Source organism: Microchirus variegatus (genome assembly GCF_963457635.1).
Source record: "Microchirus variegatus genome assembly, chromosome: 14".
Taxonomy (NCBI): Eukaryota; Metazoa; Chordata; class Actinopteri; order Pleuronectiformes; family Soleidae; genus Microchirus; species Microchirus variegatus.
Genome location: NC_139815.1, coordinates 527,360 through 548,686, shown reverse-complemented (window position 1 = coordinate 548,686; position 21,327 = coordinate 527,360). Strand labels below are relative to the sequence as shown.

General features: G+C 39.9%; 1 protein-coding gene across 1 annotated transcript; it reads right to left on the bottom strand.

Moving 5' to 3' along the window:
* Window positions 1-921: 921 nt before the first annotated feature.
* LOC310937037 (CD81 antigen-like) lies at window positions 922-19,932 on the bottom strand. Its single transcript, XM_083901228.1, has 8 exons — window positions 19,736-19,932; window positions 12,976-13,090; window positions 7,479-7,576; window positions 6,527-6,601; window positions 5,374-5,496; window positions 5,184-5,282; window positions 4,521-4,604; window positions 922-3,406 (listed from the first exon to the last, which is right to left on the bottom strand). Exons 1-8 carry the CDS (start codon window positions 19,802-19,804, stop codon window positions 3,344-3,346), a joined length of 726 nt encoding a protein of 241 aa, XP_083757354.1. The 5' UTR covers window positions 19,805-19,932; the 3' UTR covers window positions 922-3,343.
* Window positions 19,933-21,327: the final 1,395 nt, after the last annotated feature.

Sequence of the window (21,327 nt, the reverse complement as noted above, 5' to 3'; positions counted from 1 at the left end):
ACAATAATGAGTGAAGTTGATCACAGATTTGACTTTTATATCTTTTCTTGAGTTTTTAGTGACATGTGCTGGATTTGATGCTTTTAATCAGAACAAAATAAATAAATCACTTAAAACCATTAATCTTATTCACATGATCACATTTAAACAGATGATATATTCTATACACTTGTTTTATTCTGTGTTTTCAGCTGTTTGAATATGTTCTAATAAAACATTTGCTGCCCTCTGGTGGTTAAGTAGCTTCAGTGACACAGTCTGGTCACATGACCTGTAACAACACTACGTCACAGAGGGGCGTGGCAAAAGTGTTGCATCTGAAAGAGAAAAAAACTTATGAATAAAAAAAAAGAAAACTTCATCTTTTTTATCTTGTAGAATTGATGTAAATGTGTCGAGTCGTGTTTGTTTATCACACATTTGAAAAATAGAACGAAAAACTAATAATAATAGCAATAATAAATAATAAGCAATTTTATGAGAAGTCGTAATATTATAGAAAAAGTCGCAAAATGAAGAGAGAAAAGTTGAAATATTATGAGAAAAAGTTGCAATATGACCAGAATAAAGTGTTTTATATATATATACATACATATATTATTTTGAGATCTTTTACTTTAATTTACATCCCAATCAGTTCCTTCTGAAGATTCACTTGTGTTGTTTCTGCTGTAGATTAATCCCAATTAATCTTTTCTGATCTAATAGATTAGATGGAAAAGTGTCGAGTCATGATTGTTTATCACCAGAACACAAATGTTTAGACTAAATCTGATTTAAAAAAAAGTGAGACGAGTGTCAGGATTAAAAAGATTAGACTTTAACAAATGATGTGATGTTTTTTGTTTGTTTTAAATCTGAACAAAAGAGGAAGTGTTTATGTCCAACATAAAGTGACATAAATCCTTTGTTCCTGTAGAGGGCAGCAGAGAGCCTGTGACGGGATTGTTTCTGTCATTTTCACGATCGTCCCCGTTGTTGTAAGAAAAGACAAAAAGGAGCAGGACTTTTATTTGTAAAAGACATTTAATCCCTTTATATTTGGGCAAACCAAGGTCTACAGGAGCAGAGAGGACAGAGGACAGAGGACAGAGGACAGAGGACAGAGGACAGAGGACAGACACCACTGCAGGACTAATGATCTCAGGTCTCAGGAGTGAGTCCGTCTCAGTGGACTCTGTCGCCTGAGTCCTAACTCTGTCCCTCTTCAGACTCGTACCAGACACAGATTTCACGATACACAGAGACAAAAGAGACAGACGTCGTCTTTTTTTTACAGCCTTCATTATTTTTCGTTAGTAAAAAACGTTTCTCACTTTTATGTTTGAGACGTGAACAAGACAAAGGTTTTAGTTTTCAAAGGTTACGTTAGTGTCAGACGGAAGAATGAATGAATGAACGAAGCAGTGACATGTTATTTGTAATAATAAGCTCTTGGAAAAACATAAACCGAGTAAAAAAAAAACGACAGCGCACTCAGGTGGAAACTGTGTGAACTGCAGTTAGCCTGAGCTTATGAAACAAGAAGTGAATGTACATTAGAGGGCGCTCTAACACTGTTATTATCTAATCAACATTCCTGATTTATGCAACAAACGAGAGTAAATAAGTTTGATGAATGGACTTAGTTACATTACATTAATGATGAGTCAGTTAAAGGGACAGTTCAGGCAAAACAGAGTGAGACACTGTGTAAACTCCTTGTGTAAACTGAACTGTCTGTAAACCACTCACTCTCGCACACCAAAGTCTTTAGGGATAATCAGTGATTTTAACATCACAGCACACAGGAGCCGTTGATCTACTGCTGCCTCGTGTGGTCACTTTGTGTCACTGAGGTCAATCTGAACAAAGGATTTCAAACACTGATGTGACAAAATAAGCAGTGGATCAGCAACTCCTGTGTGCTGTGATGTTAAAATCACTGATTTACTCTATGGACTTTGGTGTAGGAGAGTGAGTGGTTTACATACTTCAGTTTACACAAGGAAAAGTGGAAACACAAGTCTTTAAAGTGGTTGAAATCAGTTTTTCTGCCATTTTTTTCCACTGAGCGAGAGTCTCTGTGTCTGGTTCTCAGCAGCAGGGGGCGCTCACAGTGCCTCACACATCTAAAAAGCCTGATCTGCCTCTTTTTTTTTTTTGACAGAGTAACATGCAGTCATGACTCGGGAAAAACTCACTGCACAAAAACACATTTCCTCTTCTTCCCAGGATCGTTATCAAGCTAAACAAAGCTAAGCTAAGCTAAGCGAAGCTAAGCTAATCACCTAATGGCGTCACATTAAGCCTCATGACATGAGAGTGGTACGGACCATGTCATGAGGCTTATAGCAGATGTGAGGAGGTGTGTGTGTGTGTGTGTGTGTGTGTTTTGTCGACGTCATCGTGTGGTTCAGTTCAGGTGAGATGAACAGGAAGGAAACAGTGGACTCTAATATCCATGCTCATGCAGTCATAAAGCACTGTTAATATTCATATATATATATTTATATACAGTTCATACGTACAACAGTGACATAAAAACATCAAGAAAATCAAAGAATATAAGAGCGTGTTTGCAGGCGAGAAGGCAGTAAACAGGTAAACAGCTGATGAATCTGAAGGCCAGGAAACGCCTGAAAATCCTCCGCGGATACAGAATAATGTGACACACATTCACACACTCATACACACACACTCATACACTCACTCACACACACTCACACACGCATGCACACACTCTCCCGGGGTAAAAAACAAGGTTCCCGTGTGAACGTGAGGGGACGATAAAACCTGCAACACCAGGTTCACAAACTGTTCAATGCTCAATTTAAAAATAACATTTTCTACTTATTTTGTTATTGTAAAAACCTTCATTTTAAATGTTTTTATGTTTGAAAACAATTGACACATTAATACTTATTTAATTTTAAAGGTACAGCTCAGGTTTTTTTTTTTTTTTTAAGTGTGATTGTAGAAGATAAAGACAGATTTTAGCCACGAAAAAGATTCAACTCATAAAACGTCTTTAAGAAACTGATTTTATTTCTTTCATCAGCTGAGTCTTTAAGAGGCTAAAACCTGTTTGTCCTCAGCAGCAGGGGGCGCCAGGGGACTCTGGCTCACAGGTTTAAAGTGAGCCGACTGTGACAGATTGAGGATCGGGTTTGAAAAGAATCATAAAAAAAATGTAGACAGTTTGCCTTTAACCGTTTTATAGATCGTCTTCTCCATGAGTTGACGAAATCCAGCAAGCAGTAAATAAGAATGTAGGCGGAGAAACGAGAGCGAGTGAAGACACAGACGGCAGCGTCAGTCCGTCCTCCCGTCCGTGTGTCCACCGTGTGTGTGTGTGTGACCTTTAGTAGACGGGGCTGTTGCGGATCCCGCAGCACAACACCATACTGAAGATCATCTCAAAGATCTGTGAGCACAACAAACATCCAGTCAGCACACGCACACTTTTAAAGTCACACATTATCAGGAAAAAGTCACAATATTTTGAGAAAGTTGCAATATGAAAAAAAAAGGTGCAATATTATGAGAAAAAGTGCAATGTTATGAGGAAAAGTCTCAATATCATGAGAGAAAGTCGGAATATTATGAGGAAAAAGTTGCAATATTACAAGAAAAACTGCAATATTGTGAGAAAGTCTCAATATTTTGAGAGTCCCAATATTATGAGAATAAGTTGCAATATTATGAGAAAAAGTCGGAATATTATGAGAATACATTGCAATATTACAAGAGGAATCACAATATTATGAGAATAAGTCGGAATATTATGAGAATACATTGCAATATTACAAGACAAATCGCAATATTACAAGAGGAATCACAATATTATGAGAAAAAGTCGCAATATTGTAAAAAAGTTGGAATATTACAAGAAAAAGCACAATATTATGGGAAAAAGTTGCAATATTGTGAGAAAAAGTCAGAATATTATGAGTAAAGAGTCATAATATTATGAGAATTAGTTGCAATATTACAAGAGAAAGCACAATATTATGAGAAAAAGTCACAATATTATAAAAAAACTTGGAATATTCTGAGAAAAAGTTGGAATATTTTGAGTTGCAATATTATAAAAAAAAAGTTGGAATATTACAAGAAAAAGCACAATATTATGAGAAAAAGTTGCAATATTGTGAGAAAAAGTCGCAATATTACAAGAAAAATCACAATATTATGAGAAAAAGTCGGAATATTATGAGAAAAAGTCAGAATATTATGATAATTAGTTGCAATATTACAATAAAAATCGCAATATTATGAGAAAAAGTCAGAATATTATGATAATTAGTTGCAATATTACAAGAGAAATCACAATATTATGAGAAAAAGTCACAACATTATAAAGAAAAGGTTTGAATATTCTGAGAAAAAGTTGGAATATATTGAGTCGCAATATTATAAAAAAAAGTTGGAATATTACAAGAAAAAGCACAATATTATGAGAAAGTCGCAATATTGTGAGAAAAAGTTGCTATGTTGCGATAAAACTTGTTTAGGAGGATTACGGTTTCATATCTCACCATGATTACAGCGACCACCAGGGCGGCGATACCGATTAGGTAGATCTTGTCCGAGAACAGCTCCTGGATCCTCTGGTGGCAACTCTGAAAATGACAACAACATTCAAAAAGGAAGTTAGATTCAAAACAACAACAAGGTATTTTACATATGATTAACTAATAAAAATAATTATAAAAGGATTGTTGATTTATTTATTGAACCTTAATTTAAGCAGAAATAACTCACTGAAATCTTTGCATCATCGTAAATATTAGACTCATCTATTATTAAATCATGCATTATCTTATATTAATCTGCACAACCGCATTAATAACTGTTGAATTGTTTTATGGAGTTACTTTAATATTTAATTTATTCAACCACTGAACTATGGTTATTGATCCGTTTACACACTGTACACAATATTTTATAATTTATTATATAGCTTTCGTAGATATGTAATATTATATCAGACATTTCATTCTTCAGTGAGCATGTACATTAAGATTTTATATCCCTATATTTCATATTTTAAGAGATGAAACTGGAACAATTACAAACACGTGGCGATCACATGACAAACATGTGACAAACATGACGAACACGTGACAGATATTTGTCACAGGTTACGGACACGTGACAGACACGTTCATCATGTTCACGTGTCTGTTGTACAAACTTACGGTTTGTAGCTGGTTTTTGGGGCAAATGTCAGTTATTCCAACTCCATCTGTTAAGGTGGTCAGAACGGCAGTCCCCGGACCTTTACCACAGCAGTTCAGCTAAAACACAACAACAACAACAACAACACAGTGAACACGTGTGTTTATGTCTTTGTTTTACAGTAAATATCTTGACGGCACATGTTCATACCGTCTCGTGGAAGACCTTGAGCACCGTGGCAGCAGCCTGTTCCTTGTTCTTGTCCGTGGACATACTGTCCGTCATTCCTTTGTTGTACACAGAGTCGTAGAAGTTGATCATCTCCTTTGACACCTATGACGAGGAAAAACACAACGTTCAGTGAAAACAAAAAGGCGGAAAATATGATTTTAGCTTGTAGACCACTCACTCTCCCACACCAAAAGTCCATAGAGGAAATTTTACGTTTCATTAATGTTTATATATTTGTTTCAATCACTGAACGAAGCCTGTCATATTTGGGACAAGAGTCAGGATCTTAAATCACTTGCACAAAACGTTTGATCAGCGTTTGTTTGTTTGTCATTTAAACCTGTGTGCGGAGAGAGCACGAGGGGGCGGGCGAGAGAGAGAGAGTGAGCGAGTGAGGTCTGCGCTCTTGGTCATTAGTTCATTTACTTATTTTTATGTAGGTGATATGTTGTGGTGAAACATGTTTAAACTTAAATAAACTACACATACAGGTAGTTATGTCTGGTTGTATTAGTTTGTCCTGTTATTGACGTCATGCTGTCATCACCTGACAGTCTGGCTGATTGAAAGCTCTCAGATGCAGCAGATGCAACGTGCCCCAGATGCGCAATGCAAATACTATGCGAATATATTCGAATATCTGTGTTTTTTAAGAGGGAATATTCGAAGATCATTTTTGAGCAATTTTGACAGCCCAAGTAAGCATGTCTGAGAATATCAAGAATCCATGAAGTTAAGGTCAGCACCCTCCACATCAGCAGGTAACACGGGGAATTGTTATAAAAGATGTTGATTTGCAGAGTCAAAGTTCTGTATTTTGACTGTAATCGTCTTTGCATTCTGATTCCTCACTTCATTAGAATCATTAGCTCTTCTTTGTAAACAGCATCATTTTCTGGGGCCATGTGAACCTGTACTAGTGTGGAGTTATTCTACAGTATTCATGACAGTAAAATAGACCATCCTAAGTTAATCTACTGCAGTAATACTGTTCTCAACCGTGTGAAAACAGGAGCAAGTGTTTAAACACACACACAGAGGATTTTCACAAAGTTCTGAAAACACAAATCATTTCACCAGATATGAACGATAACACGCGGAAAGAGAATAAATGTATGAGGTTTGTTCTCACAGTGTCTTTGTGCATGAAGCCCCAGATTCCAGCAGCAACTTCACAAGCAAACAGGATGACGAGACAGGCGAAGAACTGCAGGACACAAGAGACACAAGAGACACAAGAGACACAAGAGACACAAGAGACACAAGAGACACAAGAGACTCTTTAAAACATCATCATCGACTTTAATACAGGGTCTGTGTCCAATAACATAGGCACAAAAAACTAGTTGGTGACTTTTCAAAAATAATAAGCAAGTAACAATTATACCTCAATAATGTTATTCAAGACATGTTACTAATGTTATTTAAGACATGTTACTAATGTTATTTAAGACATGTTATTAATGTTATTAAAGACATGTTATTAATGTTATTAAAGACATGTTATTAATGTTATTAAAGACATGTTACTAATGTTATTAAATACATGTTATTAATGTAATAAAGACATCTTTTTAATGTATCAAAGGCGTGTTACTAATGTAATAAAGACATGTTACTAATGTTATTAAAGACATGTTACTAATGTTATTGAAGACATGTTACTAATGTTATTAAAGACAAGTTACTAATATTACCAAAGACATGTTACTATTATTATTTATTACTGCTGTAATAAAGACACCTGACTAACATCAGCTCTTGAGTTAAACTTCAGTCAGTTTAGTTTAAACTACGGAGGTTAATTTTCGGGGGAAAAAGTAACATGTTTATTGTTTTTTGTAACTAAAAACTCTGGATTAAAGATCAAATTTTCGTTCCAGACCATGTGAAATAGCTCGTCTTACTTTAATCAGTGAGTTCTTCGTCTCCACTCGCTCGTGTTTGGGTCACATGACGATTCACAGAACATGTTATTATTATATGAATTTCCTGGACATAAAGCTGTGAATGTTTAACGTACGAACGCCCTTGAAGGACCTCTGGTGTGTAGACGTGTAAAAGTGAAGGTGGTTGTGACTCACAGTTCCCAGCAGACACTGCGACTCCTGGATGGCTCCGTAACAACCGAGGAAACCAACGACCATCATCACGGCGCCGACCGCGATCAGAATGTGAACACCTGAGAGAGAGAGAGAGAGATGGTGTGAGTATGTATCCATGGCAACACACGCAAAACTTCAGGCTGAGTATGGTAGTTGATCACAGACAGTGTAGTGGTGATATTATGGATAGGTGGAGGACTATAACAGAGTGAGTCTTGGAAACGCTCCACAGAGAATACCAGGGTCTTCAGAACAGCTGAACTGTCCCTTTAAGACATTTGAGTGTGTTTCCACATCCACTCACATCAGGAAACATGACAAAGTGGAGCTGAGTGTTAGAGTGAAGTCATTTGTTACTGTGGTGAAGCTCCTAGAGTGGTGCTTTCAAGTGTCCATAAAAGACAGGAAATATGACATATGAACCCGAGCTGACGGTGATGATGATGATGATGATGATGATGATGATGAGTGGGAGAAACACATCCACCATGTAAATGTGAAAAATACCACATTAAATATATATTTATTAGTGATAGTAATAACACTTGTAAAAGTGTTCATTTTGTTGTTTCTGTTACTTCTGTTTTTAACAGTTACACTCACTGTTTTAAAAATACACAGAGGATTGTGCTCGTTTAATCAGTCCCAGCACTAACTGATAAATACACATGGTTTTACCAGAGTCACGGAGTTCACGCTTTCATACGTGTTAGCTGTTTATGGCTCGTAGCAGCGGACAGCAGTCATTTGAGGCAACTTTCGTTAGCTTGTTTGCTAACATTGTTGATGTTAGTATGGCTCAGGGTTTAACTGCAGGTTCAACTTCATGCAAATCAGACAATCGGACTGTTTTGTGTAAGAGAGTATTGTAAGATGCATTTATCAATTTGACTGCACTATCGTGTCATGTGTTTGTTGTATGTATCTGGTAAAGGTTGTGAAAACTCTTGATCAGTAAATAAATACTTGACTTAATATGTTGCCCCTGTCTTTATGTGGTTGTTGGACACATCTTGTGTCCTGTTCATCATTCATTAGATTCATGGAAATTATATTTGTTTATCAAGTTGCCATCTAGAGGACACAAGAAGGACTGTTAATCATCTAACAACACATTGATACTGTCTTTCTTTATGCACCTATTGAATGGGTCACCTTGATCATTATCAGAACCCCCCCTGACATTTTCTTCAGGAGCCGCCACTGTTGTTACTGTTACTACTACTGTTACTGTTACCCCTGTTGTTACTGTTACTCCTGTTGTTACTGTTACTGCTGCTATTACTGTTACTCCTGTTGTTACTGTTACTACTACTGTTACTGTTACTACTGCTATTACTCGTCCACTCACATAATTCAATTCCAGACCAGTTAGTGGTTCAGGAGCTCTTACACATCACCATCTTTCCTGTTCTACACAGACACACAAAAACACTAATTTATAAATTGAAGTCTTGGCGGCTGACCAAATGACCGTGTGTCTGTCCCCCCCTCCCCCTCTCTCTCTCCCTCTTGCTTCACCTTCACTCTGATCTATAAAACATTCCTGTCTCTCTTTAATTCCATTTACTTAAATCCATTTTCTCGTCTGTTCTGATTTAACTTTCTGTCAGTCTTCTTGGCGCAGTTTGTCAGGACATCATTCAAACGTAAACCATGATCTCATAAAGCGGTCTATGTTAGAGTAAACCCACACACAGGTGGCGCCACATGCCAAAAACATGATTTCAAAACATAAACATGATTTACAGTCTGCAAAAGATTTTTTTAAATGCAAATATTTTGTCTGTACTGTTGTTGTTGGTGAGTTCAGTTTGTTATATGAACATTATTCCTGAGTCTCTGTGACATATTAGGAGGATTTTATGGCCAGTTGATTTAGATTTATTACATAATGCACCTTTAAGGTCCTGACTCTTGTCCCAAATATGACCGGCTTCATTCAGTGATTGAAACAATATATAAACATTAATGAAACGTTTACATGCAGAGCGCTGTTCTACACCAATTGGGTGACTGCATTTTGTCAACAGAACTGTAACATGGCGGCTGCTATGGTTAGCGTTATCGGACCAAATGGATTCTTAACAGTGCTGTATGCTTGTTTTATGTCATGTTTGTCATAAGTATTTAATACCTCACTATGTCCGATGTATTTGTGAGAGGTTTTACTTTCTGTGGTTGGCGTGATTAACAGTGTTAACAAGCACTATGCCGTTGTCAGTTGGCTGATGCTAGTCCTGTTTCAAGTTTAACTTTAGTGGTGATTCAGTCACAAATATTAGAGCACATACTGTATGTCGATCAAATATTAATCTATATATTCGGTGAAAAACAGGAAACACATGTTGTGTTTCATGTTGTTGAAACAGAGCCAGTTGTGTTTTCCTCATGTTCAATAGGTTCCCTATGAACTGATGACGTTGATGAACCAACAATGAAGCACATGTGATTAACTTTGCTGAAGTCATCCGACTATTGTTTATTAGACAAAGTCTTCCTTTCAGATGCTTCCTGTTACGTTATATTTTGGTAGTTTATTATTTAAACTGACGTTAGCAGAAGAAGAGGAAAAAAGACTCTACATTGTGATGTATGTTAAAGAAAAGATTAACATCTTAACATCTGGTCTTTCACTGAAGACACGTAACCATAATAATGATAGAATATTATTATTTCTTATACATTCGCCACAATATGACTCAAAATACATCAATAAATAAATAGTGGAAAAGCTTCAAAGTGTTTTTGAAAAATAAAAACAAACATTCTTTGTCTTCCTAACAGTTCAGCCGTGACTGCACTGCCAACGCGCTCATGACTCTTCAGTGACGACACTCTCCGACCAATCAGTGACTGGCAGTCTGTTAAAGTGGACCTAGACCAGAAGTTCCAATTAACGCTGTTCTTTTAGTGTGTATCTGCGTCATTACCTTGTTTATGAAGCCCTGAAGGTTCTAAACAAACAGTTCAGTCACTGCTGAGAACACTGTGTTTTATTGTAATCTCAGGCTCAGTGAGATCTCTGAAAAAACCCGGTCCGGTAACGTAAACAGCGGTTCTCCTGAACAGCAGATCCTCCTCCACATCCGGTTGCGTACATTGAACCGCAGAAGAAGAAGAACGTCTTGTGGAGGTGTTTCACGAGCGACAGTGTCTTCTGACTCTGGGTCTGACTCTGGGTCAAAGGTCGTCAAAGGGACTGAGGCGGGGAGTCGTGAAGAAGCTATTTTTAAACACTGTTAAAACAATGTTTTGATAATGAGGAGCAGTGCATCCACCGTTCCAGAGGGGGGAGCTGTGCTTCTGAGAGCGGGTGTGCTGATTAGGTCACTTCCGGGTACTGGCCACAAGACAGTTGGGAAGGCTCTACGCTGGCTGACCAATCACAACACACTCTGTCTTCTGGGTGTGAGATTTCAGTCTGAAATAGCGCGACTGACAATAGCGACAGAAAAGAGGATTTCTCTCGGCTCGTTTACAGCAACTAGGAGGTTTTTGAGCATAAAAACAAGTTAATGTATGTAAGTAGACCTCCATAACTAACATATATGTGCAACAGGACCACTCTATGTGACCTTTAACATCACACTTTAGTATCGGCTCAGCTGAACCTTGTCAGAGCTGGAACTAAAACAAACACCAGGCACCAGGAACTATCACTGATGGAGCAGAATAAATGTGTATTTAATGGAAAAGTGTCATCACACTTGTTATTGGTTAATGTTAAATAAGTGGAATCAGTTTATGTGCGTGTGCACATAAACAAATCTATCTTTGTGAGGACATTTTGTCTGGTCCAGAGGATTAAGACCTGGTTTTAGGGTAAGAGGCTAGAGAATGTATTATGTCTATGAAGGTCCTCACAAGGAATGTAAGAGCAGCCTCTGTGTGTTTGTGTGTTTGTGTGTTTGTGCGATAGATTTCATCAGTATTGATGAAATCCTAACGTTTCTCCATGTTTTATTGTTGTGGTCACTGGTTAACTGTTGTCTCTGTGGTCGAGATGATACTGAAAAGTTTCAGACAAAGACAGAGACAAGAGAGGAGGGACCACAGTGGACAAAGATGGAGGGAAAAAAGAGGAGAAGTGAGACAGAGCGACTGGAACACTAACCACAACCAGATGGAGGAGAAACAGAGAGGGTGGAAAGAAAGAGAGGAAAGGAAAACTTTGAGGAGGAGGGAAGAGGAGGGGGTGGAGCCAGTGGGAGGGGTGGGTAAGAGGGGGAGGAGGGGTAAGAGGGGGAGGAGGGGGAGGAGGGGTAAGAGGGGGATGGGCGGCTGGTGAGGAATTCTTTCCTGTGCTGGTCTTTTTCTCCTGGTGTTGGGAATGAGAGGAGTTCTTTGTGTGTAGGAGGATGTGATCACTGAGGAGTTTCCACTCAACACAGCTGTGCTCAACGACAAAAACACCCAGACATTTGAGTCTGATCTGACACCTTGTTCACACACTCAACTTTAAAAAAAACACAAAGATTTTCAATGAATGAGTGAATGAATGACTCAGAGAAACAGACTTCCACCATGACCTCAGAGAGACACAAATCAACTTTGTCCTTTTCAAATCATTTTCCATAAACGCGGCATCATTTCATCCAAACCAAACTCTGAACGCTGTAGTACCTATGCCAGGCCTGTAAGTGGTGCTGTGCACAGACCCAGATCCTATTCCCTGGTCATCGATTCACCTTTCACCTCTTTAAGAGAGGCCACTTTTTTCACTTGTTAAGGGTTAGGTTAGGGTTAACAGTATACAACACTATATAACAGTATATAATACTATATAAATTATATAACAGCATATAATAGTATGTAATAGTATATAACATTATATAACGTTATATAATAGTATAACACTATATAACAGCATATAATAGTATATAACAGTATAAAATACTATATACCATTATATCACAGCATATAATAGAATGTAACAGTATATAACATTATGCATATAATACTATATAATATTATATAACGTGTATAATACTGTATAACAGTATATAATAGGATATAACATTATATAACAATATATAATAGTATATAACAGCATATAATACTATATAACAGTATATAATATGATGTAACATTATATAATTGTATAACAGTATATAACATGTTCCATGTTCAGTCATGCAGAATTGAATGTTTCTAATCTTTTGTTCATAGGTGCAATAAACATTTTGATTTGTGAAAAAAATTGTGCCAGAGAATCGTGATCTCAATTCTAAGTGATTCACATTTTTTTTCCAGAATGGTGCAGCCCTAGTCCACACTTTCCTCATCTGCTGAATCCACACTTTCTGCTCTTTTTCCAGTGAAGTGAAACGTGGAAAAGGGAAAGTTCACTGAATTCCCTTTCGCCAATGTTTCCACCTCCCTGAAGCTTGAAAACTTTACTGCGACATTTTAAGACTGATTCAAATGTTGTTGGTTTTCATTCTGGTGTGAAGATGGTGCACGAGGTACGTACTGATGTAGAAGGTGCTGGGAGCGTGGGCTCCTTCAAACTCCAGGTCCAGCAGGTTGCTCGTCTTGGGGTCATGTCTCAACCACAGGGCCACGCCCAGGATCACACCCCCTGCCAGCTGTTGCACACACACACACAAAAGAACATGTTGTTATTTCAGTGCATTTTCATCAAAAACAAAAGATCAAATAAAAACACGACTGACATGGTGAACACAGACCCACGCACAACAGTGTAAACATGGCCACAAAAATAGAGATGGTTGAAAACAGTCTTGATTTTAGTTTGAAAACTCAACAGTATTTTAGGCTCTCCCACATCCACACTAAAGCCGGATTTCCACCGGGCACGCTACGGCAGCAGAACTTCAGCGGCGCGGTCGCCGTTGCTGATCGCTTCCATTCTAATCAATGTGAGCATTTCCATCGGGCGCACCGCGGCACGTCTCAGCAGCGTCCCAGAAGCGGGTCGCCGCGCGGCAGCACCATCGATAGGTAGCAGTTCTATTTTTGCCGTCGCTAAATCGCGTCAAGTTCAACAGAGCAGATCGCACCAGACAGCAAGTCCAACACAGAATCAAAGTAAAACACTTCTGCCCCCCTTTCAAAATAAAACACAATACGTAGGTCATACAGCCTATCACAACTTCACATCAACATTACGTCATAACCGGTGCTACCAGGTCAACAGTCAATTGATCAGAGCGTCTCTGAGAGTCACGATGGACGACGAGAGTCTGATTGTTGAAGTGTAGAAACATAAAATCATTTATGACACCACAGATCCTTTTTATCTTTTTTTTAAAAGTACAATGGCAGAAAGGACAAAGCGTTTTTTTGTTGTCTCATTTATACAGATGTCTATCGTGGGATCTCACGTACTTGCGCCCGTCCAGGATCACTGCGTGAATACATTTCCGTGAATACCGCTGGTTCCCAAGGCACTGCTGCACTGCCGTAGCGCGTCCGGTGGAAATCTGGCTTCAGAGGTTTGTGATTGAAAATGGTGTTTTCTGTAGAATGTGTCTCTCTAGTTACACGCATGAAACTCATTATTCATCTATGACTTCATTAATCGTTAAACTTCTTTAAATAGATTGAATGTTTTTTATTACTATTATTATTATTATTATTATTATTATTATTATTAATAATAATTCAAACCAGTTTGTGATTTTTCTGCTTCTTAAATGTGAATATTTCCTGGTTTATTCACTCCATAAAACAAAGAAACCAGACCATGTATCATGATATTATTGATATTGTGGTCCATATATCGTGATATTACCGATATAGTGTATCATGTATGGTGATAATACTGATATCATGAACTATGTATCGTGATATTATATCTATCGTGGACCATGTATCGTGATATTCCTGATATCGTGGACCATGTATGGTGATAATGCTGATATTGTATATCGTATGAATCGTATCGCGAGGTTCCTTGTGATTCTCACCACTGATGCACACGTCATGGGAACTTGGGGCACGAGAATCAGTTCTCAGTCAGAATCAGTATTTGGTTCTCGGTCCCACACAGCTGATGGTCAATTAAGGATGTGACTGTGGAACTTTTACTCAGAAACCGTGTCACAGGTCTGAGTAAAACACGGCAGACTCTTTGTTTCAACAGATGATGACACAAATTAAACAGTTTCCTACGGAAAACCCTGCACATGATTCAGTATGGAACTTTGTCCTGAGCTCATTTGTTTGACCTGAGACAAAGACATGGTAAACAGGAGTGAGTTGGGCTTGTTCCTGTCCTGCTCTGGTGTTCACTAAGTGAAACAACAGCTCAACAAACCCCAGTCCTTCACGGGTTTGTCTTTTTTTAAACGTAGAGACGTCCAAATAGAAAATGTGAATTAAACTGAGCTGAAGATTCAAAACAACTGCTCCTTTTCCAAATGAGGGTCATACCAGAGCTGAGGCCAGCTGCTGCCTAGCAACCACCACAACACACACAGAAAAACACACTTTCTCTCTCTCTCTCGCTCGCTCACACACACACTGAGATGAGTCACTGAGATGCATGAAGTTTAAAGGGGTAGTCTGGGAAACTCAAACGTCAAGTTTGTCCCTTTAAGGATACAGGTGGTTTACGTGCTGTTGTTGTCGTTTTTTGCTCCATAAAACAAAGAAATCATTCAAAGTGAGTCATTTCAGTTTGTGGACAAAAACATTTGAGGACGTCATCATTTTCACGAGAGTCACGAGTGAGAAAGTGAAATATATAAGAATGTTTGGTTTCATTTTTACTGCTAACTCTGCATCCTGGGTCTATTTCTGCCTCAGTCCAGTGGCCACGGGGTTGTAGAATGCAGGGCATGCTGGGGATGAGGGGGGGGGGGGCAGTCTGCTGTTCCCATAAAACTCCTATAACCACCACAGAGAGTGTTACCCTCCCCCACCATCCCCGTCCCGCGCAGCCTCTTAACCCTCTCACCGTCCAGCGTTGATTTATAGAAACAGGAGGCGTCCATTTTAAAAGCGCGTCCTCAACGTCCACCTCCTCAGTCTTCACAGCTTTAACTTCTCATGTCATCAAACGACCACTTTACTAAACTTTTTTTTAAAAATGAGCTTTTAAATTGCGTATTCACAAACTTTCTGTCTGTGCTCTGAGACACGGGGCAGCACTTTGGTTTTGGCTCTGAAGATGAAGACAGAACTCTGACAGTGGAGTGGACAGACTGAAGACAGCTGTGTCCCTCGCTGTGAGACAGTTACTGTGGAGACACAGTAACTGTCTCACAGCTGTGTCCCTCACTGTGAGACAGTTACTGTGGCGACACAGAGCTTGCAGCACTTAAAACTGTCCTTCATCACTGGTAATGTCTGTCGTGGGGACATCATCGGAAACAACCCTGTTTCCTGAAAGACTCACTTCAGGAAAGGTTTTTTTCCTTGTGTGTTTATACACAAGTACAATCACAGACTCACTTTGTGTCACCGAGGTCAATCTGAACAAAGGATTTCAAACACTGAAGTGACAAAATAAGTAGTGCTGGGCACGTAAACACGTCTACGGCAGTCAACAGCGTCAACGTCAACGCACGTTAACCCATAACGCGCTTCCATGACGACTGCCTGGAGAAAGACGTGCGTGACGTCACGTTTACGTAGCGTGGCACTGGAGTCCAGGCACCGTTTACCAGTTAGCTGCGTTAGCTCTTTTATCGCTGTTAGCGCACCTACAGTGGAACTGGAGCGGTCTGTTTATTAAACGAAAAGAGCAGCGCTACAAATAACCAGCGTATCTGTGTGCTGCGTATGTGTGCCTCCGTTTTTAAACTTTAATGTTACTTTAGAGACTCATTTTAACAATCTGGAGTCACGTAAACATGACGTCACATGCGTCTTTTTCCGGTCAGTCGTCATGGAAACGCCTCATGTGTAAATGTGCGTTAACGTTGACGCCGTTAACGCCAGTTAACACGCCCAGCACTAAAAATAATTTAAACTTTGTGATGGATTTATTATTCACTGAGAATAAGCATCTGCGTGTCATGGGGGTTCTCAGCACTAGAGGGCACTCACAGCACACTCAGCTCTGACTATGTGATGCTGTCATGTCGCTCTGCACCATCGCGTCTGTCGCCGCGGGATCATTTTGTGACATCACAGTGGTTTAAACACAAGTAACGGACATTTCTTTTCACCAACACCAACCAAAGCACGGGCGTGGGGTAGCTCAGTGATCGAGCGAGTCGCCTTTTAACTTGAGAGGATTCAATTCCCGGCTCCGCTAGTCTATGTGCCGATGTGTCCTTGGGCAAGACCACGTGGTGAAGTTTTACCGTTAACCTCGGGTCAAAGAATCGAGTGTGGCATCTGTGAATTAACTTTGTACGTAAAGTTGTTGCGTTGCGTCCGGTGTGAACACAACATAAGCCTTCAAAAAACCATGAACTACCCCTTTATTACCCTGTCATTCATCTGACAGGAAATCAGAGGCAAACAGTTGAAGATAATGTCATTAGTGTTGTTTCTGTTTATTTGTATAGAGTATTCTACTGCAAACTCTTAATTAAATACATTTTATTTAATAAGAGTTTGACTTCAAAGTAAGACTGAAACATGTTCATTATAATAACGCAACAGTGTTTCCAGCTGTGACTTGAAATGATGTAGAAACTCCACTGTTTCCTCACTTTCTGACGATCACACACTGTGGTGAAACCTCACGTTTGAACAGCAGCTCTGTTTCATCCTGTTTCATCCTGTTTGATCGTGTACAGGTTTATTCTTCCCTGCAGTCATCAATAATGTATCACAGCTATAAATCTGAACGATACAACTCATGTGGTTTTTTGCTAAACTATAACTCAAATCGATTTATCTCAATGAATCAAAAAATCCCTGAAAACATGCGTTCATCTCCAACATTTAGCAAAGCAAATGTCTAAAATGTCCATATTTAACAGAGGAGTCTGGTGTATTTAGAAAAAGCTCTGCTGAAAGCCGACGATCGTGAGCTCAATCACGACCACAGTCATCACAGGAAGTTCTGAACGATTCTGTGAACAAATCTTTTTAATCCACTGATTCTAATGATTCAGTTACACCCAAAACAACTGCTTTACAAGTGTCGCGTAGAAAACCACAGTTTCACGCAGCAGTGCTTTGATGACTCCGCCCACTTTGAGGAGGAGCTATGAATTCAAGGAAAACCGCGTAGAGTCGAGCCATGTAGTGGAAAAGTGCCATAATCTGTGCTCTGACCGAAGCTGAGAAGAACAACTTCCTGTTTACACACAAACACACAAACTGAGCTGAAACATACACGTTTATTTTCAGTCGAATGGGCGAAGATTCAATGAAGCAAAGACTTTAGTCTGAATAACAATTGTTACATAAGACGAGTTCAACTCAACTCAACTAAACTCTCACACTTTCCATGAACATCACACACAAGGAGAAAAGACCTGACTCACCAGCTGAAAACCACACACGCACACACACATTTGTCCAACATCACAAACTGAGGACATTTTACACAGCTTGTTGTAGGGAGGGGCTGTATGCCACACCCACACACACACACACACACACACACACACACACACGTTTTCATAAGTGTGAGTGTATCTGTTGCTATGGCGTGCTCCCTCTTTTTGGTCGAGAACGTTCCATTAGATTTCAGACAAAAACAGCTAATGATTCTGTTCATAATCCATTCATCCACTAGTTAGTCATACATGGAAATGACGATGTGTTTGTACACAAACCAAAATTATTGAATTTGAATGATTTTAAAGAGCAAAGAAACCAGAAAATATTCACATTAAGACACTGAAAAATCACAGAAAATCGAAATTGTCTGTGTGTGAAAGCTGTTCGACAGAATCATTTTTTCTAGTTTACAATTAATCATTTATTTATTTAACTCACACGAAATTGGTTGGTGGGCTGTATTTGGCCCGCGGACCACGAGTTTGACACCTTCGTTCTACACTGATTACATCTATGTCTCTCTCTCTGTGTTAGACGATGACAGGACAGACTGGGCGTGTCCTGCCTGCTGCAACTCCAGCCAGGCCCCGCCCCTTCCTGAACTGTACGTTTCAGATTCTTCAACTGTTGTGAACGTGTGACTGTGTTGTGAACGTGTGACTGCGATGTGAACGTGTGATTGTGTTGTGAACGTGTGACTGAGTTGTGAACGCGTGACTGTGTTGTGAACACGTGACTGTTGTGAACATGTGACTGTGTTGTGAACGCGTGACTGAGTTGTGAACGCGTGACTGAGTTGTGAAAGTGTGACTGAGTTGTGAACGTGTGACTGAGTTGTGAACGTGTGACTGTGTTGTGAACGTGACTGAGTTGTGAACGTGTGACTGAGCTGTGAAAGTGTGACTGAGTTGTGAACGTGTGACTGTGTTGTGAACGTGTGACTGTGTTGTGAACGCGTGACTGAGTTGTGAACGCGTGACTGAGTTGTGAACGTGTGACTGAGTTGTGAACGTGTGACTGTGTTGTGAACGTGTGACTGTGTTGTGAACGCGTGACTGTGTTGTGAACGCGTGACTGTGTTGTGAACGCGTGACTGTGTTGTGAACGCGTGACTGAGTTGTGAACGCGTGACTGTGTTGTGAACGCGTGACTGTGATGTGAACGTGTGACTGTGTTGTGAACGTGTGATTGTGTTGTGAACGTGTGACTGAGTTGTGAACGCGTGACTGTGTTGTGAACGTGTGATTGTGTTGCGAACGTGTGACTGTGTTGTGAACGTGTGACTGTGTTGTGAACGTGTGACAAAGTTATCGTGATAATGGAAATTCACTGTTAATCATTTAGTCACGTGATTAACTCACTTTTTTTAATCAATATTTCAACGTCTTCATCTCCTTTAAGAGTAAAAACGTGATATTTCAAGATTTAAAAAAAAACATGTTCTCTGTGTGTGTATGTGTGTATGTGTGTGTGTGTGTGAGACGCTTTCTTGTGTCACGCCTAATTCCGCCATGTTTCTCCCTAAGCGGTGAGAAACAGTCGTGACACCGTTATTATTCACATCAGCTCCACATTCCCGACAAAGTCCATGAACAGCGTCACATGTTCGGCCGCCATGTTGTGTTTTTTATATCACAGGCGCGGAAGGACCGTTAGACACACACACACACACGCGCGCGCGCACACGCAAACACACGCAAACACACACACACACACACAGACACACACACACACACACACACACACACACACACACACACACACACACACACACACACACACACACACACAGCGCTCACCCAGAAGATGAAGTTGAGGACAAAAAGCAGATATTTGATGCATTTGGTGCAGCCTTCCACTCCTCCCATGATGCTTCGCGGTGTAGACGATCTCAGAGACGGGACGTGTTGTCGCTCGGTGTGAACTCACAGTTGTGTGTCTTCTGTCTCTGTCTCACTGTCTCGCTGTGTCTCTTCTGTCTCACAGACACTCAGGCCACACCCAGCTCCTCACCCCGCCCCTTCTTCTTCTTCTATAGTCAGCGTGAACGCGCATTACCGCCACCTGCTGCTCCAGAGGGCGAATCACAGTCTGTGACAGTGACGTCACAGTCTAAACCAGGGCTCTCAAAGTCAAATGACCTGGGGGCCAATGCGCATCTAATGTGGTCAAGAGGGGGCCGGCCTAAGTAAGAAAAAAATAAAAAAAACTGTTCACAATATTGCATCGTTTACTTAATAATATTATTTATGATGCAAAATTAATGTATTAATATCAAAAACAGATATTTATTTTAAATGACATAAATAATAGTGTGGACAACTGTAATTAAAATTTGTACCAGGAACCGTTTCGGCCACTGCCATTCGTGGCCCGGGGCCTAACAAGTGTGTTTATATATGTAACTGAATGTTGTATATGATACATTTAATAATGGGATAATTATGACCAAATGTCTTATTATTACTGTTATAATAAACATTGCTAGCAAACATATATTATATTCTATCACCTCACTGGAAGCTCTGTCTCAGCGACACACTGTGTTTAAAAGACGGTCGTTTGTCATGTTTTCATTATAACATGATATTATGTGGGGGGGCCGCATGTGGCCCCTGGGCCGCCAGTTTGAGACCCCTGGTCTAAATGAATAAACAGTCACTTATGATGGAAAAGTGCTGGTTTATATTCTTCATGAGATTTACATACTTCAGCTGTGAATATACACACACACATATGAGATACTACAGCACCTTCTTTTAAAGGCGCAGTGTGTAACTTTACTGAATAAATGCGAAGTGTACAAGTCTTTTATGTATATACATTTATATCATTTTATATTTAAATGTTATTGTTTTTCCAGGAGCCCTCAGTGGACAAACTAAAGGTGAAAGTGAGGAATATTCATCTGTAACATGAGACTTTGGACACGCCCACTCCTGTGACATCACAGAGTATGATGTCACAAAGATGAAAGGACTCTTCTCCTCTATAGTTAAAAAGCAAGAGTTTGAATCCGTTTACTTTGATCAGGTTTGGTCAGATCCTCACAATGGACTTTGAGATAAGACCGTTTCCCAAGAAAACCACGGCCAGAGTGGCTCCGCCCAGAAACACCGCGAATGCTGCGGTCAAACAGACCTCGCCCTCAGACTCCGCCGACGTCTGTCAGGGTTGCGTACCGCAGCCACGCCAGCGCTTGCGGCCAAAGTCCGTCCCGAAGAGCGAGAGCGGCACGCAGACGCTCGTCCACCCGGTGGAGACGAAAATCGTGAAGGCGTACGAGTGGAACGAGTGGGAGCTGCGACGGAGAGCTCTTCAGCTGGCCAACATTCGCGCGAGGGCGACGCACTCGACGCAGACGCAAAACAGCCACATGAGACGAGACAAC